General features: G+C 53.5%; 1 protein-coding gene across 3 annotated transcripts in view; it reads right to left on the bottom strand.

Moving 5' to 3' along the window:
- Positions 1-15: 15 nt before the first annotated feature.
- The window catches only part of SEMA6A (semaphorin 6A), a 40,759-nt gene continuing 17,248 nt past the window's right edge, over positions 16-23,526 (bottom strand). The window contains exons 15-19 of one of the 3 annotated variants that reach the window (XM_040996866.1): positions 22,367-22,425; positions 20,465-20,485; positions 20,288-20,338; positions 16,057-16,221; positions 16-1,178 (exon numbers count right to left, since the gene is read on the bottom strand). In XM_040996866.1, the coding sequence (XP_040852800.1) occupies positions 16-1,178; positions 16,057-16,221; positions 20,288-20,338; positions 20,465-20,485; positions 22,367-22,425 (1,459 nt within the window). The remainder of the gene's footprint in view (positions 1,179-16,056; positions 16,222-20,287; positions 20,339-20,464; positions 20,486-22,366; positions 22,426-23,526) is intronic. The other 2 variants (XM_040996939.1, XM_040997016.1) reach the window with 2 other exon arrangements.

Here is a 23,526-nt window from a genome sequence, read left to right as displayed (position 1 = left end):
CCCTCCCCCTTGGGATTATGTACACGTGTCCCCCGGCTTCATGGGCGCGCTGAGGGGGGCCAGGGAGGGCTTGGGCGGCACGTCGGGCTTCAGCGAGGGCGTGCGCTTCAGCCCCGGCCTGCTCAGGGAGCTGTAGCCGCTGAGGCTCGGTTGCCTGGCCACGGTCCCGGGCTGGGCCTGGATGGAGTCCACCCTCTGCGGGGCGGGCGGTGGGTTGTCCCCCCGGCCGAAGCTGGGGTTGCGGGAGAGGTGGGAGGAGTTGGAGGAGTTGGTATTGTTCCTTTTCAGGGCAGCGACCTGGTGGCTGCGGGTGAGCGAGTTCGTGGGGTAGCTCCTCTTATAGTCCAGGCCGTAGGAGGAGGAGGGGTGCATCTCCAGCCGCTTGCTCAGGCCGTTCTGCGGCCCCAGCGACGCCTCGCGCTGCGGGACTTTAGGGGGCAGGCCGTCCAGGTGCTCCACCAGGCTGACCGCGTGGCTGGGGCTCTTGCAGCTCAAATGCTCCTTGATGGTCTTGTACTCGAGCGTGGCGCCCTGCTCCTCCAGCGCCATCTGGGCCACCTCGCTCAGCTTGGGCTGCTCCACGTACTCGTGCTGGTAGCCCTGCTGCGAGGTGATGGGCAGGACCACCACGCTGGGGATGTGGCTGGGTGAGGCCCGCAGCGGCAGGTCCGTGGGGATCACGGGCGAGCCCAGGGGCGCCATGTCCTTGGTGCAGGCATTGATGAGGTTCTGGCTCCGTTCCCACTCCCGGCTGCCCCGGCTGGGCTTCCGCTTCTGCTGCAGCGTGGGCGTGGACTCCGGTGTGGGCAAGGCCGTGAGGTCCAGGTGGTGCTGGTCAGCCTTGATGAGCACTTTGGCTGTGCCCCCGGGCGTGGCCAGCTTGCCATTGTGCATGAGCGGCGTGAGGATGGCCTCGGGCTTCGGGTCTTTGGCCTGCGAGTCCCCGAAGAGGCCGCTGAGCTTGGTGACGCTGCTCATGGAGCCCCGGCGGGAGTGTGGGAGCTCCTTGTCCTTGCGCTGCGCCGAGCCCGCATCCTTGCGCCGGTGGTCGCACACGCAGTAGACGACGATGCCCGAGAACACGGCCCCCATGACGAACGCCAAGATGACAGCGATGGCCAGAAGGGTCACGGGAACCAGCTGGTCGTGGCCTTTGAGGTAACTCTCTCGAATCACTCCTGCAAGGCACAGCGCAGCAGGTTAGCAAGGGGCCATCTATGTGGATGCGCAGTTCTGACTGGGGAGTGGGGCCGCTGGCCTGCGAAGCTTCTCGCCCTCCCTGTCCAGTCAGGCAGCTTTATATTACTGCAATCTCTTCTCACTCCTCCCCTCTTAGAACTGGGCTCCCTCGCCTTAAAAGCATCTCTCTCTCTCTCGGCCAGATTACAAGCACTTGCAGGTGTGTGTGTGTATGGGGAGTCTTTTCTGATCACTTCCTTGAGCACAAGGGCTGCTGTTTAGGAGAAAAACACTTGCTTGTCAAGCAATGACGCGAAAGAGTGAAATTTCCTGCTGAAGAAAACAGCTCAGGTTCACGGATGTTCATGCCGACTTTACACAGCTCCACCGTCCACCCCCCCCCAACACCGCAGGGAACCCCAGGTGAACACACCAACAGCCTCATGTCTCCACGGGGGAATGGACAGCGTGCTTAGGGAAAGAAAGAGACCATGTGGTGCCCGCACAGTGCCTGTATGCCCGGGGTGCCCCCATCCTGGGGTGGGAGGCTAGTGGTGTTCCAGAGGCCATGTGTTGGTGGAGAAATTTCCCTCAAGTTTGCACATCCTTGTTACATGAAAGCAGTCATGGGATTTGCTTACACTTTGATTGTGTATGGGGATCTGCTGGGCGCCGTGCTAATGACCTGGCCCTAGACGTGTACGTCTGTGAGCTCCATGGCTTTGGCAATCCCTTTGAGGGTGGGTGCTGTGTACCGCCCTCCCCCCCCCCACGCACAAGCAGGTGGACACCATCCACGTTGATGCTGGCCTTGTACAGTTCAACTTGCCCCAATCCCTGGGAGTGGAACATGGAGAGTCAGGCCCATGTGTGCCGCTGGGAAACTGCAGAACGTAAACGTGCTCCCACTGTCCCCTGCCTTGGTGTCTTGCCTTTGTTCCTTGGCCTGCTCAGAACCCACTAAACACATGGCATGGAACCCTGTTGCGGTGGAAGACACATGTGTTCGGGTGCCCAGCAGTTACTATGGCAGGGGAGAAGTGCCTTGGCGATGTCACCAGGGCTTTGGGCACGTCCCTCATCACCTCCCTAGATCTGCAGGCGAGGGCCTTTCCTTGGGTGGAGATTCAGACTCCCCATCAGAGCAGACCGAGAGGCCAAAGCGCAGACTACAAAAGTGCCCTTCAGGGATGCCCCACAAAGGACAAGCTTCTGCTTACAGCAGGCCGGCAATGACCCACTGCACTGGGTGCTGGAACCGGTGATGGCCTGGGGCATAGGCTGCTGCCCCCTGCTTGTCCAGGCTGCTCTCTGCACCTTGGGCTTTGCACCTGTAACGTGGTTCAGGCATGCCACCTTAAGGCCTTCCTGCATGTGGAGGGGAATCCAGCTGACTCTGGTGCTGCTGTGTGCCGGGTAAGCCTAAAAGGCAAAGGAAGCCTCAAAGCATAAGTGTAGGTTGGCGACCAGCCAGGGCACCACAGGCGCTGCTCCCTGCTGGGCACCAAGCCCTGTGCTATCTGCCTGGGGTCAAGAAGGCGGTGCTGGTGCAGCCCAGCTGCCTAGGGCTGCAAGATGCAGAAGCAGTGGGCACAATGGCAGTGGAGGACGCTGAGCAAGAGCCAGGTCCTGTCGGAGATGTCCCCTGGGACGGGTTCTGTGAGGATGGGTGCCATGCTGGATTGTGGGGAACCCCTGTGGAACCTGGGGCTGTTAGGTAACTCAGCAAATAGCTGTCAAGTTCAGCAGTGGTGTTCAGGATGTGGGAAGGCGGGGAGCCTGGTCAGTGGAATCTCAGCCTGGTGCGTCTCAGAGTGACTGGGTCCCTGCTTTGAAGATGCAAAGATGAATTCTTTCTCCCATCAGGCAAATCCAAGAAAATCTACAGAGGTGCTCAATATTTGTTCAAAATAAGACCTGTTGGTTTTTTTTACAAGACAAAAGTAAAGAAAAATGAAACCATGTTGGTTCTTGGATCATTCCAGAAGCATCAATGAGGATGAATAGATTGGTTGTTACAACGTATGGATCCAGTGCAAAGGAATCGCCTCCAATGAATGAAGCATGTCCCCTGCAAGCCTGGGCAAGTGCAAGATTCTGTGGGGGGCAGACGCCAAGCTCCAGAGAGCCCCCCACTGCAGGAAGAAGTGAGTTTTCATTGTCCCACTCTCCTCTACCAGCCCCTACTAGCTGTCACCAGCTGCAAATAGGCCTGGAACTGACTTTTGGGTTATTGGCCCTGCAGTGCCAAGCAGCCACTCTTTCCACCTGGCTATTGCAGAATGCAGGTCCCCCGAAGTCCTGCCTGACGTGGAGTTATCAGAGCCTGCGGGAGGCCGAGCAGAGACCAGGACAGGGCTCTTGGAGGCCAAAGCAGGGAAGGGACCGTGACCATAGACTACAGCCTGCCGAGAGCCCCAGCAGAGCCTGTCTTCTGTGGGGACTGTGTCTGTGCTGATTCCAATGCCTGACCACAGCTGCTGCACGCTTGATGCTGACCTGGACTGCAGTCGGAGGAAGAGGCACGCTGAGCCGCCAGGCACACGGGTGCTCGGCTGGCAACAGGTGGGCGCACACACTGTGACTTGGAAGCACACGAGAACGATGTGCCTATGGACGAGGCCTTGGAAAGGTCCTGGGGAGACTGGTCTGCGGTACAAGGAATGCTCCCAGTCACTCTGTCTGCCACGAGGCTGCTGGGGAAGGTGGCCCTGTAGCTTGCTCAGCTCTATACCACCCAACTTCCAGAAGCCGGCATCGCTGCGTGAAAAGCACAACTGGTCTATCTGTGTTAAATGTCACTGTTTGCAAAATTCAAACTCTCAGGCTTCAAAAATACCTTTCTCTGCACCTAGCACAGGAAGCTGGGGGGGCATTTTTGCCTGCTTTAAATTTTTTTTAATAAATGTATTTTATTTGAAAGGCACAGTTACAAAGAGGAAAAGGCAGATGTTCCATCTTTTGGCTCATTCCCCAAATGGGGAGTTGGACCATCTCTTACTGCTTTCCCAAGTACATTATCAGGAAGTTGAATTGGAAGTAGAGCGGTCAGCTGGTCTCCATATGGAACCCGTATGGGATACTGGCACTGAATACGTCAGCTTTACCTGCCATACCACAATGCTGACACCCCCCACCCGTTTCCCTAAAATACAAACAAAAGCAGGGGGTCAGCACTGTGTCGCAGCAGTTTAAGACGCCTGTGTGCTCCTGGCATCTCTGTTAGAGTGCTGGTTCAATGCCCTGCAGCTCTGCCTCTGATCCAGCTCCCTGCTCAGGTGCCTGGGAAAGCGCACAAGATGCCCCAAGCCCTTGGTCTCCTCACTCATGTGACCTGGCTCCTGGCTTCTGGTCTGGCCCAGCTCCTGCTCTTGCAGCCATTTGGGGGGTAAACCAGGAGATGGAAGCTGTTTCTCTCCTTGATCTCTATTGCTCTTTCCAACAAATATTTTTAAAATGTGAAGCAAAACAAGAAGGCATGACATCAACCGCTTCCGGCACCTGCCTTTTGCCTGGCTACCTGCTCAGGCCAAGGGCAGCTGGAAGTGGGCCTACCTGTCCGGCCTGGCTAACTGCTCAGGCCAAGGGCAGCTGGAAGTGGGCCTAGCTGTGTTCTTTCCCTTCTCACACCTGCTCAATGGCTGCATGTTCTGGACTCTGCGGTATGATAGATGTGTCTGTCTCCAGAGCGAAGTGGTTAACGGGAATCTGGACAGAGCGGCCCCAGCGACCACGCAGACACAAAGCCCCTCTGTGTCCCTCGGCGGAACATGCAAAGCTGTAGGAGGGCGGGCCTTCCCTCCATTGCCGAGCCGGATGGGGTCTGCGCTGGGTCTGAGAGCTTGGAGAGATGGCACAGCACCAAGAAAAGCCCCAGAAGGAGGGGCCCCTAAAAATAGACTCTGCATTCTGCTTTATAGTAAGACAAGCCTGTAATTTTCTTGAAACCCTCCTAACAACTTGGGTGAATGGTATCTAACAAGCCCATTTTTTCTAGCCTGGAAATCTGACGGCAGCAAAATGCCAGGTTCTGCAAGGCAGCACGAGTGAATGAATTCATCGTGAGCCTGGCAGTGCGGCTCAAACCACACGGGGCTGCCCTGCGGTCCCTGTTAAGAAGAGCAGAAAAGAAGGGGGTAGAACCTTAACTGGAGACAATTTGCCCGCAAAGCCACACCCCCAGCCAATGGAGATGACCACACGGAAAGCGAAACGGGAGCTTGCTGTGGTTGCCCGGGCAGGAAGCTGCCGCCTTCTTGTCTTACTGCTTAATATGAACCAGATGGCCTAGGAACACACTGGAAAACCAGCAGCCACGGAAGTCGGCTCGGGGCTTATAACTTAAACTTTCCTTTCCCTTTCATTAAAAAAATAATAATTTCCTGGCAGGCTGAGAATGCGGTGCAGGGAGGAGCCGTGGTCCTTGAGATGTGTGAAGTTAACTGCTAACCGCGTCAATGCAGGGGCGGCTTCTTGGCCAGGCAGTGCCAACTCCCGGGGCCAGAGCTATTCTGAACGCCCGTGTTGAAACCACGTTCCTAAGGTTGACTGCTCATGAGCCCACTTCACATTCTGCCACTTTGGGAACTGCTGCCACCATGAGCAAGGGCCAATAGGACATGGTTCCTCTGTCCCTGCCATGTAAGCCAATCATCACCAAGAGGAGTGCTCCACCCCTAGTCTGCTGTGGTGTCTAGCTCGAGGGTCATGCCTTGGGGTTGGCCATTTGACACAGCAGTTAAGACACCCACACCCCACAATGGGGTGCCTGGGTCCGAGTCTTGCTCATGTGCACCCTGGGAGAAGGCAGCTGGTAGGCAGCTCAGGTGCTTGGGCTCCTGTCACCCCCGTGGGAGACATGGAGGGAGTTTCCAGCTGCCAGGCTCAGCCGGGACCAGAACTTGCTGTTGTAGACATTTGGGCAATGATGGATTAGTTCTCTCCACCACCACCTCTAGAAAAAATACATTGTAAAAAAGGGAGCCAAGGGAGCCATAAGCCATGCGCCGGAATGCTAGCCCGTGGTTCTGGGCTAGTAGCGTCCTTGTAAAGGTAAGGGTTATTTCAGATTGGCCAAGCTTTAGATGGATTTGCAAAGTTTGTTTTCCTGCCTTTTGAGGTTTTCTAAGATGGGAAGTCCAGCAACTCAGTGGTTTCTGAAAGCAGACAAAGCTTTTCCCTCTCCAACTACCTGGCCCATCCTCTTCCTCACTGGCTCCCAGCCACCAGGGCTGGCAAATGGCAGGGGTGCTCCCTGTGAAATGGGGATGTGGGGGGACCCTGGCTTTGAATTACTGGGAGTAGGTTCTCTCTAAAAACCAAAACCAAAGCCAACATAAGGACGGCTTAACCTGACATGCCGTGCAGCTCCTGGGCTCTGGGTTACAGACGGCTGCGTTGATTACTGGTTAAGGATTGGTTCCTAAATGCCAAGGTCGGAAAGCAAATTCTCCAAGGCCTGGTGGGGCAGCTCCAAGACAAGGGCTGTGGGGGAGGAGTAAGCTGGTTCAAATGAACCAGTGTAAAGGTGTCGGCATTGTGTAAGACCCCTGTGATGGCCAATTCTGTAATACAATGTAATAATTCTGGCAAGTTGTCTGCCCTGCAGCGGTCCAAGAATGAAGAGCTGGATCCACCCTTTGGTAGGGTTCGGTCATGTTGACCCAGACTTGGAGAGTGACAGTTCAGGGAGTCAGCAGCCCTCTGGTCGGGGGCTAACCTGAGATAGCTCCCCAGCAGCTCAGAGTGTATCCAGCATTTCGGGGACCTTGCTGGAAACACATCCACGGGGCTCACCCAGACCTCTTGTCCCTGAGGAGTCGGGACACACCTACACTCGCTGAAGTGCCCACAGCACTGCTTCGAAGGGTGGGAGTCTAACCTTGGAGATCCCAAGGCAGTGCATGGATGGATTCAGCATGTGAAAGGGCAGGTGCATACACGCGCCTCCAGGGGACCTCCAGCTCAGTGTCCTTCCTGTAGCCGTCATCCTCTGGCAAGTCACCATTCCCCTGATACTAGACCCACATGTGACGAACACCCGTGACTGTCCCTATCCTCAATCACCCACCTGGTGAGTGCCAGAACTGCCAGATAAGTGCTTGTGGTCGCTGTGTTTGCCCCAGCACACAGACCCTGACGGGGATGTTTGATGTTACCCCGCCACTGTCACTGTGGGCATCAGGTCATGTCGGAGCGAGCCACAGAGATGCACTTACAATGCGTCGGCCCCGTGGTGACCGGTCCCCCTGGCCAGAGGAGCTGAATATGCAGGAAGGCCGTCACTACAGTCCGCTGCCTCTTCAAAAGGCCTGCCCCTCCTCAAAATCAGACCCTCATACACTGGAGGGAGAAGGGGCAGGGCATGCGTAAATCTCCTTGTAGGTCAGGCGGTCCTGGCCTCCTGCAAACCAAGAAAAGGGCCCAGCACGATGGTGCACCCTGGGGCGCTGGGGGCTCCCGACCAGCTGAGCAGACCTGCCTGTGGATCCACACGCCTGTGTGGACGTTCAGAGTCACATTACATCTCTGTGTGTGCTGGACCCGTCGGCACTCAGGATCTGCTTATTCCCTTAACAAATGCCAGACATTCGTATCCAACCTGATCTGTTATCTATGAGTCACAAGGGGCTGGAGGACTGCAAAGGGCCAGCTCTCCTATGTCCAAAGGCTAGGTATAATGCAGTTTTCTGCCCTGTTTCCTAATCTGCCATCGCCAGCGGCTGACTGCACTATCTTGCACTGTGCCTCCACCGTTCACAGTGCCTGCTTCTGACTGCAGAGACATGATAGGAAAGTGTAAACTTGAATAATTGGAGGAAAATCTCCTCGTTGAAGACTACAGAGTTCTCAGGCTGTGGCGTTACAAAAGCACCAGGAATATTCATTAAGGATGATAAAGCTTCAGGCTGCCTGGCATTGATGCTCTGCATCAAGCAAGATCCCATCTCCTGGCACATCTGGGCACACTGCCCTGATCTCACGCCTCTTGACTTTCAAATGGGCTCCGTGAGGCCCAGACCCTGTGCCCATGTGTTTGTGTTTTGCAAGGCCCACATCTCTAGAAGTAGCCTGTCTGTCCCCGTTTCTCATGAGGGCGGTGGTGTATGTCACACATCCAGGCCAGCCCTACGGGACGTGAGGCTGTTGTCCCCTTGTGTGACATTAAGATCAGAGATGCCGCTTGCCACGACTGCCCTCTGTAGACTGGTTTGTCTGGGGAGCAGTGGGGTGTGCAGAGCCCTGACTGAGCCTTTAAAAATCATCATGAAACTAGGCTATCGGGGGGAAAAAAAGTTCCGAGGCAAAGCTAATGTTGTTTTCCATTTGTTTGCACATGAGCCAAAAGCATAAATGGGCTCTTCCCCATTTTATTGTTAGGATCCGACAGGATCTAGACAAACACACTGCAGTTGAGCCAATTAAAGAGCAAATTTTAAACTATTCCAGATGCTCCATTAATCAGATCAGGCCCAACCCAGTCCCTGTAGCCCTTGGGCGTCTCATTAAGTTGTCAGAGAACTCTGTCACTCTGTGTGTGTGCACAAAAAGCAGGAGAGGATGCAAAGGACAGGAGGTCAAGTGTCACGTCACTGGTGATGAGGTGGGAGCTAGCAGTGAAGCCCAGGACCACTCTAGCAGGTGAATTGATTTTTTTTTTTCTAATAGCCTAAGGTATAAGCAAAACTTTAAGTCTCCATGATCACAATTAAAGTCCTTCAGCTTTTGAGCCAATGCACATTAAGAGGAAAGAAAGCTCAGGTACCACCGGAGACCCAGCAGCTAGCTCTCCACGCAGCCGGCGTTTAACTCTCCCGCCTGCCCCTCACACAATAATCTCATCAAGACCTTCGATAAACTCAGCCAGAGGGCGCAAAGTGAATTAGACAGTCTGCGTCGATGCCGGCACTACTGCGAGAGCCTCCCACAGGGTACCCTGGCCCGTGGCCCTAACAGCTCCCAGTCCCCACATCCCCCGACCTTCCCAAGAAAAGTCAGAGACTACAGATAAATTCCTTCTTTGCCAGCTAACAAGGAAATCCCAGGAGTCCCACAGTGAAAATAAAAACCAATGGGGCCACTCTGGCTTGTGTCCCTGCTGCTGGCTGTCACATGTCACAGATGACAGACAAGCCCACGGATGGAGCCAGCTTGTCGGGGACTTTATCCAGGGCGTAGCTAGAAGCCACCAACCAGCAAAATGTCAATGGCGCAGGAATTCACACGTTTTAGACTCATAGTACAGAAGTCCACTTCCTAGACTGGCTGCCACGATTATCCTAGCATAACTTGTATCTGTCAGCCATCAATTTCTGCATGTGTTGGGCCCCTCCCTCCCACACGCCCCACCCCTCCCCGCTGCCGGCAGCTGAGGCTCCAAGCCACCGCTTCCGTCTCCATTCTGCCTTCTCCTTGCACAGTGCCATGTACTGTATGCAGCTTTTCCCACTGGGCACAGTTTTCCTCCTCCGCCTGCCCTGGAAGCCAGATCTCCCTTGTGGCCCTGCAAGGCCTTCGCTGCATCTGCTCCCTGCCTGCACCCAGGGCTTGGCCTGGCCCGTCTCTGACGTCTTGGCATGCTGCCCTTGAAGGAAAGCACCCAAGGCGTGGGGGAGCCCTCAGCCTTCTCGGTCCCCGCAGCCACACAAGGGGCCTTCAGCTGACCATGGGCTTAAAACGCAAGCTGAGTGCATAGCATTTTCATAATTCACCTTTCCACGAACTTTTGGAAGATCTGGATATTTTCCTCTCTTACTTTCTAAATCTAGATTTTCCCTCCCAAAGCCACACCACTGAATTGGGAAAGCTTTAGAGCTGGCGAGGGGGAGAGTACAGATAGTTAGCATAACAGCTGAGAAAAATTTGAGATGACATAAAATTAAGAAGAACTCACCATTTTTACCCTGCTCTTATTTTCAGAGCAGTTTGCTTCCCAAACCTTGCTAGCTAAAAAAAATGGCATTTGGAATTCTTCTTTGGGTGATAATCTTTGGGTGATACTATTTTATCACATCCCAGAAGCAGAGATGACTTTCAGTGGCTGCTCTTGGAAACGAAAATGTGGCAGTGAGGGTATTCTTCACGGAACACATGTTTGCTGAGGCTCCTCTGACACGGGTCACTCAACTTCCGTGAGTTAAAGGGATGCTAAGCGTTCAGGCAGGGAGCATTCAGCAATGTTTTCAATAGGAATTGCAGGCGGCTACAACACACAGAGACTCCAGGCTAAATCTGAACCTCAGGCAAACAATCACATCCCAGGGAAAAGTAGGTTCTGGGCGATATTTACAATTCAGTTTCCTTCCCGTGTTTAGTTACCATTCAGCCTGCGACATCCTTAGCAGCCCTTCCCTACCACCCTACGGCGTTTTCAAAGAACCCTAAATACACGTCACACCCATCCTCAAAGTTTGGGGTTAAAATAATCTAACAGAGATAATAATAATAATAATAATAGCAAACCGTTATGGGGCAGATATAGCCATATGCAAAAAAAAAAATACGGAGAGAGGGTTGGCATCATGGCGCAGTAGGTTAAGTTGAAGCTTACAAGGCTGACATCTTGTATCACAGCACTGGTCCAATTTCAACTACTCTGTTTTCCATCCTGCTCCCTGCTAATGTGTCCGGGAAAAGGCTCTGGGAATGGTCCAAAGACTCGGGTCTCTGCCACCCATGTGGGACAACAGTTGGCCTGGCCAAGCCCAGCCACTGTGGCCCTTTGAGGACCAGGAGATGGAAGTTCTACCTTGGTCCCTCCCATCTGTCTGCTTTTCAAATAGATTAAAGAGAGGACAGAGGGAGAGAGGGAAAGAGAGACAGCGAGAGAGAAAGAAAGAGTGAGAGAGATTCTTATTAACTGGAGCATACCTGTCCTCTGACCCCCAGGAACAGAAGCAAATGAACTGAAACTCAGAGGGTTTGCAACAGTAGGAGTCACTTTCCTGACCTGCATCAGGGCTGCTTATCCCAGGCTATGCCTGGCTCTCCCCTGGCTCAACAGCCCCAGGCCCTCCTACTGTGGAGGGCACATGCCTGGGTATGTGAGTATTCTTGCAAAAATTCCACCTCCAAATCCTGCACCAAACGGCCCTCCCTCTTCCGGCCCCTGACAGATGATGGAGTGCTGCCTTCAGGCAGGAATGGCAGGGAAGGACAGGGAGCCGGCTTCCACTCGCTGCTTCCCTGCTGCCTTCAGCCTGGCCATCTGTTGTCTTTCCCCGGCCTGATGTGCCTAGCTCTACCTGATTCACAAAGACCACAGTGGTGGTACAGCATTTCCCTGGCACGTGTTCACGTCCCTGCGGCTCCACATCTGGCTAGGTGTGACGTCCTGGACAGGCACCATGTGTGTCTCTGGCAGCAAGCTGCACCACAAAGCCGGGAGGCACCTTGCTTTTGATGCCCCAGAAAACATTCCCACACACAGAAGTGGCAGAAGATACACTGGAGGAAATTCCCAAGAGTTTGAGAGTCGGGACAAGAGTGGAGGCTTACTTTTCCTCCTCAGGAATAATCAATTCTTGTATGCAACATCGCTTACATGTGACTGGATAGGAGCTGACAAACTACCTTTCTCATCAGAATACAATGTGTGAGACTGGAGGGCACTGGTACCCAGGTCAGGCCGGGCATCCTTTTTGGCTGGGCGCACCTGCCAGGGGACTGCTGCTAAAGGCGGGCTGGCTGGCTCTGGGGGCTCTGGCAGGCAGGCCGGGAAGAGGCCGAGGTGCAGGGAGGGCCAGGCTAGGCACACACTCAGCAACACATCAGTCCCATGGATTCGGGGAAAGCCAGGCGTGGCTGGCACAGTTTGTGGGGGAGGGGGCAGCCCACTGCTCAGGGACTCACTATTGGTGCAGGAACAACCTTGCCCAACGTTCCCATGCCTAACGTGGCTGATTTTCTAGTCCAAGTCCATTTAGCTTTACAGTCCTGCTTCCCACCCTCAATCACAAGGTTCAGCAGCAGGACACACAACTGGAGGCGGCAGGTTGCACAGTGGCAACGCTTGGGGCTGTGTCTGCTTGGATCCGTGGTTGGGAGGACAAGAGCTGGGCAGAGCAGCGTTCCTGGCAGAGCTCAGTACCCTGAGCTCTCCTGATGGCTCCGGACCCAAGCTGTCCAGTCTGCCACACTGTGAGTCCATCACTTTGGAAGAGTCCCACTTACCGTGTTCCAAGGTATTTTCTCAGCATGCTCACGCTGCGTATTTCACATCCCTAATTGCTATGCACTCGGTATTTTAACCACATCACTGTTAGAATATGTTGCTAGTGGGAACTTCAGATCCTTAACACAAGTGGAAAACAGGATTGCTTTTCATAGGCAAAAGGTAGACACAAAAGTAAAAGTGGCCAGAACCAAAAGGTGGTGTTGGTTCCAGCTACAAGGTTAAAGCCCAGTCTCCTTTCGTCACAAAGGAACAGCAGCGAGTTTAGGGAGCAGTGGGTGACGTGGTACCTCAATGTGCTCAGGAAAATCCAGAGAGAAATGAGAGCTGCCCCCCACTCCAGGCCTCCTGGGCCCAGTAGTCACTCCAGGGCAGGTGCTGCTTGCCCTCACTGGAGCAAGGACTGTCTCAGGCTACATGGCGCTTAAGGAATAAAGAACTGGCTATCGGGAGGATTGCAGGTAGTCTGACTCATTCCGCTCCATGCGAGACTGTGATAAAACACTCCTCATCCTTGACAGGCCTTGTGAACCCTACTGCAATACAACTGCCAGCGTCACACTCTGCCAACACAGGGAGCTGGCACATGGTTTCTGATATGCCGCATACGCTGTGCATTTCAGTCTAAATCTCATCTCTGATGACAATGCCATCTCTGTGTCCATAAAGAGTAGGTCTTCCGGACTAAATGGAACAGTGCGAGAACATCTTCCTCAAGATTCCCCAGAGTAGAAAAGCACCCTGCTGTTCTCTCCTTGCTAAGGTGGCGGGAGGCCCGTGCCCTCTATGGCCTGCTCCGCCCATGCTTCTGACAGCTTGCAAGAACACTGTGCAGTCTGAGGCAGGGTGCTGTCCCTGGCCAAGGCCCTGGCTTGCCCCAATCTTCGTGGACACTAGGTTTCAGAATGTGGTTGCATTTAGTGAGACTGGAGACCCAAGTGGTTGAGTGAAGGTTGTGTGTGTGTGTGTGTGTGTGTAAACCCAGACTGGCTTTTCTTCCTCATTTATGTATGACCAAGAGCCCCCTTTGTGACCCCCCACTACCGCCTCAAGAGGATGTGAGCATCCTAGCTAGTTTTGAGTGTGGTAGAACCCAGGATAAGGAAATCGGGGTTGCAGTTCAGCTGGGTGAAGAAAGGTTGGGTTGATTGGGTGGTGGCGGCCGCAGGCATCTAAGGACTCGGGGGAGCACCCCGGCTTCCTGTGTTCTGACTGAGGTGCGTGGGGCTGGTGTGCTGGCAGTTTTAGATGCGAAGCCACCAGGGTGCCGAGAGGCAGGCCCAGGCAGGTGCTTGTCTCCCTGGATGTGTGTATCCGGGGGCTTTGTGGGAGCACATGCTGACCTCACACCTCAGCACCTGCCCAGTGCGGAAGGAAAGGGCCTTGGAACATCCTGCGGGGGCGAGGGCACAGGGCTGCCATTGCCCAGGGGGAGGCCGAGAGCAATGGTAGCAGAAGGGATAGGGGCTGCCAGGTGAGGAATGGTGCGGTGACAAGATGGCAGGGACGCACAGGCTTGAGTGAAGACCACAGACACAGCCAGGGACAGACAGGAGGTGGCGAGCAAACATACTCTGCGAAGGCGGGCCTCTGCGGAGAGCCGGGAGGCTGGCCGGGCATTCGCCATGGCCTCGACAAGCTGCTCGCTCGCTCGCCCGCCGTTCCAGAGTATATTTAGCTGGAGCACACGAATGTCACAGTCCCAAGTGACAAGGGCGCTGTCACTGGCCCTCGGGGGTCCCCAGGAAACCCTTGCATCCCGGAGATGCCGCGTAGGTGGACGTGACATCATCACGGCACTGGGGTCGGGCGCGGGAAGCCAAGGAGTCAGGGATTGGCTGGAGCCGGGGCTGGAGTGGGAGGACGACGACAACGTCATGAGTCAGGAAGGGATGGGGCTGTTCTGGGGGAGGGACGCCATCACCCAGGGACAGTACACAGTGCAGGGCCAGACAGAACAGACGCGTGGCGGAAAAACAAATCATGAAAACAAAAAACACATTCGAGCAGATGGAAATCAAAATCATAAAAGTCATGGGTAAGCTCTATCGTCATACAAAGGTTTTCGTCACAGCCACTCGTTGGCGTTGCCCTGTCAAGGTGTCGCCATCCTGGGGCCAACAGTGCATACCTCGACAGGGCAGGGCAAGGAGCTGGGGGCACAGGGACAGCGGTCATGTCGGACACTCGTGCGGTCACCTCTGCCACCATTGTCTGACGACATGTACCTGCTTCCAGCCCGCGGAAGGCCCCCTGAGGCCCAGGGCCGGTCAGCACCAGACTCTGAGGCCAGCTGTCACTGTGCTAATTGGACTCTTGAGGAAGCTCCATTCTCCCACAGGAGCTGGCAGTTGGGGGTGCGTCAGGCCACCCCGTGAGAGAGGCTGGGTTGCCATGGCTAACGGCCTCTGCCAAGGCTGGGGTTTGCCCCTGAACTGGAAGCATGCTGCGAGTAGCTTTGTCCTCCTTTTGGGAAACCTGTCCAGAGCGTCACAGCCTAGGGCTGGAGCCACACAGAACAAATACAGCAGCTGCTGGGGCCGCTGCTCCACCTGGCGCTTTCTGGGGAATCGTGGCCCCTCTGGAATGCGGCTTAATCCCAGAAGCGAACCCCGATTTGGAGCAGCAGGGTATAGACGAATGTCTACACAAGCTTAAGAGCTGGTCGGGGTAAGATGTAGCCAGCTCGGGCCTGGCAACAGGGGCAGCCAGCTGAATGTTCAGCAGCCTCAGGAGTCACGAAGCAAAAAAGGGAAGAAAAACGCAAGTCTATCCCTAAAACATTCTGGAGGAGTGTGGCTGGGAATGTGGCCACAGGAAGCACGGAGGGAGCTGGGGTGGGGGTGGGGCTGGGGCTGCTCCTCTCACTACCTTCCAGTCTCCAAACTTGAGCTCCTGCTTGGGTGAACTCTTGAGAACATATAGGAGTGAACAATCCTGAATGGGGCAAAACAGCACAGCAACATAACTGGGCTTTTCAGCCTGAGTTACAAGGCTGTTTTTCAGACAAGGAAGGCCTCTTTGGGTGGCAGCTGCAGCTAAAGTAGGGTGTGTTACCAGAAGCAGCAAGCGGCCAGGCCAAGAGATGACGTTTCCTGTCGGTGGGACAGCAAAGAAAGCAGAGGAGAATTCAGGACAGTTCACAGTGGAGCCCCTTTCACCAAGCGCGGCTTCCTGTCCGTCTCAGATGCATAGCAACTCCGCTCGATGAAATAGCATAGTTTTGTTTCAGCCGCGGTCCTCTCGGGGCAGTTACTGTAGGCCGGAGGATGCCATGCCATTCAGATTCAGGACCATGCAAGGGAGAGCTACTCCCTGCCAGGAAAAACTGTCCCGTGCCCTCTCACTTCCCTGCTTCCCCAACTGGCAGCTTTGGCTCCCACTTGATTTACTTGCAAGCCAGGCTGTGGGAGGCAAAGAAGGGACCAAAGTCACAGAGGTGGCCAGAGGAGTGGGTGGGACTCCGGGAGGCCACCTCCCACTGGGTGGAGCAGCTGTGTGACCACGCCTCTCGGGTGGGTAGCTCTGCAGGCATGCTTTGTTCTGTATGGTGCCTCCCAGAGGCTGGGGGTGCAGCCTGTTTTGTGCAGTTTGGGTGCCAGTGCAGCGCTAAGGGGGCCGGGCTTGGGCTGGAAGCAGTCACATTGTCCTCCCCGCTTTCCCCTCCCTCTCCCCGCAGAGGAAGAGGGATTCCAAGGCCTTACCCTTCTTGTCTTGGTGGTTATGGGAAGACATTGGCCCCAAAGGGTCTGTGCTGCCAGGTGGGTGGAGCAGCTCTGTCCAGTCGGGCAGCCCTGCCCGGGACTCATGGCCCCCTCGAGCCGCCGCGTCCGCCGTGGTGCTGCTGGGCAAGGCGGAGCCGGAGCGCCCTGTCCCAGCACAAACACAGTTAGGGGCTGTATCCTCACAGATACCAAGCTTTTAGTTCCCTCTTTGTCCCCTCTGCTCTGCGGCCACACGGGTGTGGCTCAAACGGGTCCTGCACACCGCCAGACTTAGGGGCTGGTGTGAGTGGGGCACCACGTATCCAGAAGGGACAGTGACCCGTCCCTCCGGGTCCTATTCATGCCAGGTTGTTCTTGAGGCCTCTCTAACTGACAAGAAGATGGAGCTTTGAGATGAGACAAAGTCTAGGCCAGGAGCCCCTGCAGGAACTGTGGACCTTTCCTGTGAACACACTGGTCAGCTCTCCCTGATGGAGCAGGTGCTGTTACGATGACTGAAAGAAGTCCTGCCACCTGTTCTGGGAGAAATAAAATGTGACCCCCCTGCTACTTCAGGTGAGATTTGGCTTAGTGGCCATTTTACCTAGGGCAACCTCTTGGGTAATTTTTGCAAAGACACCAGGGCATGAGCGTGCGTAAGCCTTACCCTCGTGCCCTTGGCAGGGAGAACGGAGGCTCCGACCACATGTTGTGGTCACTACAGCTGTGATACATGGAATGCTGGCCACTGAGATGGGATGGGGACCCGTGAACGTGTTAAACAATTCGTAGAATTGGATTCCCAGGAGGCTTCAATATCACCAATTACAGATAGCATGTGCAAAAACAAAAGCAAACAAAACCCGAAAACCAAGACATTGCTTTTTTATCTTTTGAAGATTTTGCAGAGAAGAGCAGCCAGGCAGTTCACCTGGGCCACAGTGATGTTCTGTGGAGCTGGCATTCTTAGCGCCAGCGCAGAGCTCGGGGACCACTCGAGAGGTGGCTTCCGCGTGGAGCTCACAGGCCACGGCATCTACCATGCACTTGGTTGGAAAGAGACTGCTTGCCATTCCGTGACCACAGACAGGCCGAGAGCACGTCCAGGGACGGCTGGGTTCAGATCCCGTGAAGCGGTGAGCCGGCAGGAAAGCCAGCCGAGTCACGGAAACGCAGCACTTCCTCCGCTTCCTTTCTGCCTACGTTGAGGGTTGACATTTAACCCATGTTTCCCACTTTGAAATTCAAGACTCTCTGAATAAAAATACATGGCCGGCCTAAGAGGGATTTCTGCCTCCAGCATGAAGCAAATGAAGAGAAAGCTGTGCGCGAGTTGGAAGGAAAGGAGAAAGGGCAGAGCAGGGGGGGGCCTCAGATGCCTTTCCTTCCAAATGCCAGGAAGCTCTTTGACCTAAATTGATAAGCATTTGGAGCACTTGGCATTTCCCTGTCTTCCAGGGGTTGATTTTATGGCCGTAAGGACGGTTTAGGGAGAACGTGGCGGCTTACTACGGTCATCCAGGGGAAATGCATGCCTGGGGACACACTTCTCTACAGAAGGATTTCCTGGCCCATATGCTGGGAACGCATGGAGAACTCATTGGTAATGGAGAGGAATGTGGGCCAGATGGTCGTTAGGTTGGAAAATGTCTGACACAAATGTGAGTCTCAGCCGCTCCCCTGGTCACTGCAGTGTTAGTCACCCCCACCACAGCCCCGCCCGTTAGCTGTAAATCTAGAGAAACCATGCATCTGATTTATTCAAAGGGGAAAAACTGTTGGTGCTGTGTAAGGTTCATAATCTTTTAAATCTGTGCTTGAGGACAGAGCACGTTGCCAACGGTGAGCTCCTGAGAGCAAGCCGCACCTGGGTCTCCACTTCAGAGATCTATGCAAAGCACCTTGGGGCGCTGGTCCTCCATGATGACGCCCTCCAAAAAAAAAAATGTTGCAAGGAGACCATCATTCTGTTTCAGTCTGATTTTAGAGGTTCATGAATGTGGTACTGAATGGCAGTAGATTTGGAACCTACATTCTGACCTATGGAACGTATGCTGTAATAATCTTGTCATGTAAATAGATTTAAAATGCTAACTTCAGTCCATCACACTGTTTCTCTACATCTACAAGCTACTGTGATTCTAGAGGTTAGAGACCCATCAAACTACTCTAACCTGTTAACAATGACTATGGCCAATTAGACAAACACACAGACACTAAGTCAGTACTCCAGAGGAAGCCAGCGGACTCACGGGGGCCCAATTCACTCAACAGGCTCTGGTGGATGTGATGGGTGGTGCACACAGCCCTTGCCAGGCAGCAAGGCTTCACACTCCATTCCTGAGTGGGTCGCCTGGTGGGTCTGCCCTTGGCCAGCGCGAAGGACATGCGCAGTCTTGGTGCCCTGGAGTTAGGGATTGCCTGCCTTGTCTGTGTTCACGCTTTCAAACCAGCCTCCTGGTCTTGCACCTGTTCTCACACAGCTGGTGCCCACTCCACTTCCTGCCATGGTGGTCAGTCTCAGTGAGGCTTTGCTGAATGAAAGGTTTGCTTCTCAGTCTGTTAACTCAGAAATAAGTGACTCTCACAGTAGGTTTGTGTGTGGGAGGGAGGGCGAATCTCCTGCAGTCTTCTAAGTAGTGTCTGGGCCAGCCTTCATTTTGATGGTTAATTAATCATTTAGCCACTCAATATTGAACAGATTTGGTCTGAAATGGACAGGATCAATCACTAGAAAGAAAATCTTCAAGCCTTTTTTTTTAGTTTCCTCAAAGAAACCACTGACTGAGAGCTGAGGACAAATGGGCACTGACCTTGAGAGTATTACCTTGGGAGAATTAATAAGCACGTTTCCTTCTGTAAAGGAACTAGGAGAGACCCACAGCTCGGAGAGCCAGCTCGGTTCATAAAACGCAGCCCGTGGTTTAATTACTCTGTCTGTTAGAGAAACGGCCTGGCCGCCTGGGGAGCTGCCGGCTCAGAGACTCAACACCTGGACCTCTTAGTCTGATAAAGACGATGCAACGACGGGAGAGGATGGCAAAGTGTGATACGAGAAAGAGCAGGTGCAGCGTGCCTTCACCAGCCCAAGGGCGGGCCGCGCACCTGCCGCTTCAGCAGTCCCTTCTCTGGCCCTGCTGTTGAGCATTCTGGCTCAGACCACTGCAGAGCGGTGCTGACGGGCACAGCCCTGCAAGCTCCCCTGCCCGACAGGTGCAGAGGAGAGAAAGCCCTGGTCTGCCTCCCTCACCGGCCAGCTCCGCAACAGAGGTCATTAAGACTTTCAAAGAGGTTTTAGTTTCATTTATGCTAATTCATGCAGGGACTGCGCTTTTGCGTGGAGGTATTTCTTGAACACATTCGGAATCCTTTAGAAGGATCTCCTCGGCTCCTGAGTGTGCGAAAGAGAAAATTTTCCTTTCTTTCTTTTATTTTACCCTCTCCTGTATTTGGTTATATGAGAGGGGTCTTCAAAAAGTTCATGGAAATGCGTATTTTGAAAAAATATGCATAGACTGCAGTCTTTTGCACCTGCCAAAGCTTGCCTTTGTAATCATCCTGAAGCTGGGCTTTGCCATTGGACAGCTGTGCTCCATGTGGCATTTAAGAAAACATGCAAGGTCTGCGTGGGTCAGTACTTGGGCACGGAGTTGGAGGGGGACGTGGAGAAACGTCACGGGACTGGCTGCACTGTGCTGTGGCTCTGTGAAGGTTAGAAGGTTCTGCTGTCGGCCTGGAGGGGGCTGCTCCAGCACAGCGCCTGTGTGTTTCAAACTCACAACGATGGAGGTTGATGCTGTTGCACATCAACTCATTCCCATGTCTGTCCTGAAGAAACCCCCGAGAACTTGGCTGCGGATTCCTACACTTTGCCTAAATTTCAGGGACCCCATTCAGACAAAACTGGCAAGATCTGCCTCGTAAGAACTCGCCTCCTCCCCGTGGAGGGCAAGGTGCTGGCAACCAGGTGTGCCCACATCTTCTCTCTCAAGACCCCATCGTGTTCTTTCTTCAATTTCTCCTGTGGCTGGCAGTTTCATGTTATGTGAGTTCAGAATCCAGGCTCAGTTTCCCGTGTCAGCTATAACCACTGTACACTCGACAGAGGATGTTAGTGAATTGGGGCCCTCATGAGACCATGAACCTTTTCTGGGAAGTTTAGTAATGCGAGGTCTACACTATCACAGCGTGAGTGACTTGAGTAGTTAAAAATCAAAACCAGTAAACTGACCATACACTGTGTTGTAAGACATATCATGATCTGGTAGAGGAGTTGACATGTCTATAAGAAAAAACCAATGAGGATCACAAATTAATGGAGAGAAATTTACGATCTGCAAATCCTCTAAGAGGGTTAGTGAAACAGGCTGTCCCCGAAGGAACATTGCGAGAGCAACATCGTCCTTACCGTTCAGAGCCACGAAGGAATCTGAAAGACAGAAGGGGAGAGGTGTCTGAGCACACGCCCCCACATGGATGCCACTCACATCCTCAGAGAGCACGGCCAGCCCAGGCTTACTTCACACTGCCCCGCTCTTCCACTTCGTGAGTGGACTCCAATTCACTGGCAAGGGACAGACAGGCAGCAGAGACGGGGGTAACACGTGATTCTGGGGAATGCAGCCAGGGTAGGGTGGATGGGACAGTGGGCAAAGCACTTTTGTTTACTTCTCTCTTCCTCTGTCCTCAAAACCACATGGGGAGGTCATAGTGCTCTGAACTCAACAGGATTTTACTTTAGAAATTAAATAGCATACAGCCCACTCTGACCTGAGCCATCTCTGGTAGGGCCTTAGCAGGAATGGGGTTCAAAGTTGGGGATCTGCTAGAAAAAGCCCAGGCAGGCCTGGGGCCCGCTGAGGGTGTCCCCTAGGCCAGATGTGCCATAGGTGCTCGCTGTGGTAGTGGAGACCTTACGTGTCTCCTGAGTCCACCCAAGTTTCTGTCTGTGGTTTTCTTACCAACACCCCTTCCCCCGCTCAGAAACATTCAGTGAAGACAGTTCTGCAAAGCCAGCTGACTAGGCAACCATGAACACACACACGCACACACACACACATGCACACACACACGTGCATGCACACACACACACACACACACCCTGAAACCTATTTCAAAGGCATCAAGATGATCCAGGCCATGGACGAGACCTCTTTTCTCTTTCACAAATAAGACGAGTGCACATATATCCCATCTTCTATGCCGACGCTGTCTCCTGTGCTCATGTATATTGTATGCAAAGACATAATGAAAATGCCTCTCTTTTTTTCCAAAATACATTTGCAAGCAAAAGCTGCACATGGGCAAGCATTGGAAGGTGACTCTGCTGGCAGCCATTGTTGCTTGTCTATGTGATCATCACCAAGGCCAAGTCCACATCCAGGCTTTGCATTAGGGTGGTCCCATTCTGAAGCAGGATTAACATTCAGTGTGTGTGTGTGACATTTAGAACCACAGGCCACACTTACCTAGACAGAGTGTGGCATTTCCTTCAAATTAGCACAACTAAAACGTTTTTCAAGGGAGTATGGATGTGTGTGAGGACACAGGACAAGTGGGCCAATCTTGGACTATGATCTTTAATATCACACTCTAACAAAGTGTTGCCATGTGGTAACCCTTCAGATGAACTCTGAGAGTCCTATGGAAAGGCTACCTTGAATCATTTAGTGCCAGCGTAATAGTTCTGAGATTTCTTTCTAGCCCAAATGATAACACACATAAATCTAATTAAACACATAATTACCCCTGCTTGTTGATAAGTTCAAGAAGAATATAACCATCTCATTGAATTAAAAAAGCTAGAGTGCAGTAATCAATCTCTTTATTATTTGGCTGAAAATTACGGTGTAATAGAACATCTTAAAACACAACAAAACTGTCATTTTGGTAATGGAAATGCTGACGGCACTTACTGTTTGCTCTAATTAATATTCTCTAGAGCTAATCTCCACAGCTCTCCACAGCGAGCTGGGAGCCAGCTGGCAGTGCCAGCACTTGGAGGACCGGCTCGCCCCTCTCTCTCTATCACTCACACACACACACACACACACACACACACACACACACACACACACGGCCCTGGCTTGCTCTGTCTCACAGCACTGGCTCTTTCACAGACACACACATGTGCGCACTCTGCTGGCTTTGCTCTTAGTTGATGATTTCGATTCTGAATGCACATTAAAGCATCAGCTGCTCTCGGTCCCACATGTAGGATTATGTTTGAGGGACACTTGACAAAAACATCTCAACCCCAAGACAAAGTTGAATTGGAAAAATAAGAAGGAAATGAATAAAGTGCCCTTACTGTGACAGTCTCCCAGGCCGTCCGTGTTGCCACGCTCTATGTCCTGCTCGAATGCCAACCTTTGAAGAGGGTGGGGAGAGACATGTGGTCACGTGAGGCTCCAGTGTGACTGCAGTCATACAACTTGATACGTTGGGTGGCAGGTGCCAAGGAGAAATAGGTAGCAGTGTGGAACTGTGGCTGAGTCTGAGGTGCTCCTTCAAGGATACCTAAGCAGTTCGCCCAGGAGTTTCAGGGTCACCTGTGGCTACACACAGCCTGTGACACCAAGGATGCTATAGACACTGGCATGGTGTCTACACAAAAGCCTGAGTCCAGTCTCCTTTTGATTTCTTTCACTCCTGAACTTTATGGATTTCCTTGCTTAGCTGAGCCTGGTGTACATGCAGAAGTTCTTGGAGACAGATGGCCACTGGACATGTGGGCTTGTGAGGCGACAGGATGGCCACTGGACATGTGGGCTTGTGAGGCGACAGGATGGCCACTGGACATGTGGGCTTGTGAGGCGACAGGATGGCCACTGGACATGTGGGCTTGTGAGGCGACAGGCCCTAGGGACAGTGTTTTGCTATCACCGCCCAGGGATACTCCTCCTCTAGTTCTCCCATGCGCTGGCTGTGTCTGCGGGCCCACCTGCCCAGGCCTGCCTCCTGGACACAGGTGCAGTGCCGTAGCACAAACGTGCTAATGACACTGGTGCTGAGCTTTCGAACAGGGGAGCTGTCTTTGGGGGATTTGGCATCTGTTGCTGTGATGATGGGCATTTCTTTCTGCAGCTGCTTCACCAAAGTCTGCTGGCGATGCCTTGAGTGAAAGTTCCCCCAGGCGTGGCTCAAAGTCACATCCACACCCAGTGGTGTGATTTTGGTGTTCACTGCCTGAGCTCGTTGCCCGTGCTCTGACCCGCTGCTGCAAAGCGGGCACACCTTGCATGACTGACTTGTGTGAAGCCAAATTGGCCCCAAATTGGCCCCAAATTGGCACCTGGCTGCTCCTTCCCGTGGTGGTTCTTATACAAGGAGTGGAAGGCAGGCTGCTTCTGCTCCTCTCCTCCAAGAAATGCTTTGAAGCCCACCCAGCCCCCTTTCTCTGTGCCTGAGCCAGCCCAAGGCTGATACACTGACGGAAAGTCTGCCGTGCGCAGAGCTGGGGTTGCCTTG

This window comes from Ochotona curzoniae, unplaced genomic scaffold (assembly GCF_017591425.1).
Source record: "Ochotona curzoniae isolate NIBS_2020 unplaced genomic scaffold, NIBS_Ocur_1.0 contig_1, whole genome shotgun sequence".
Classification (NCBI taxonomy): domain Eukaryota; kingdom Metazoa; phylum Chordata; class Mammalia; order Lagomorpha; family Ochotonidae; genus Ochotona; species Ochotona curzoniae.
Note: the sequence above shows the minus strand (reverse complement) of the source record. Positions and strands in the feature narration are given on the sequence as shown.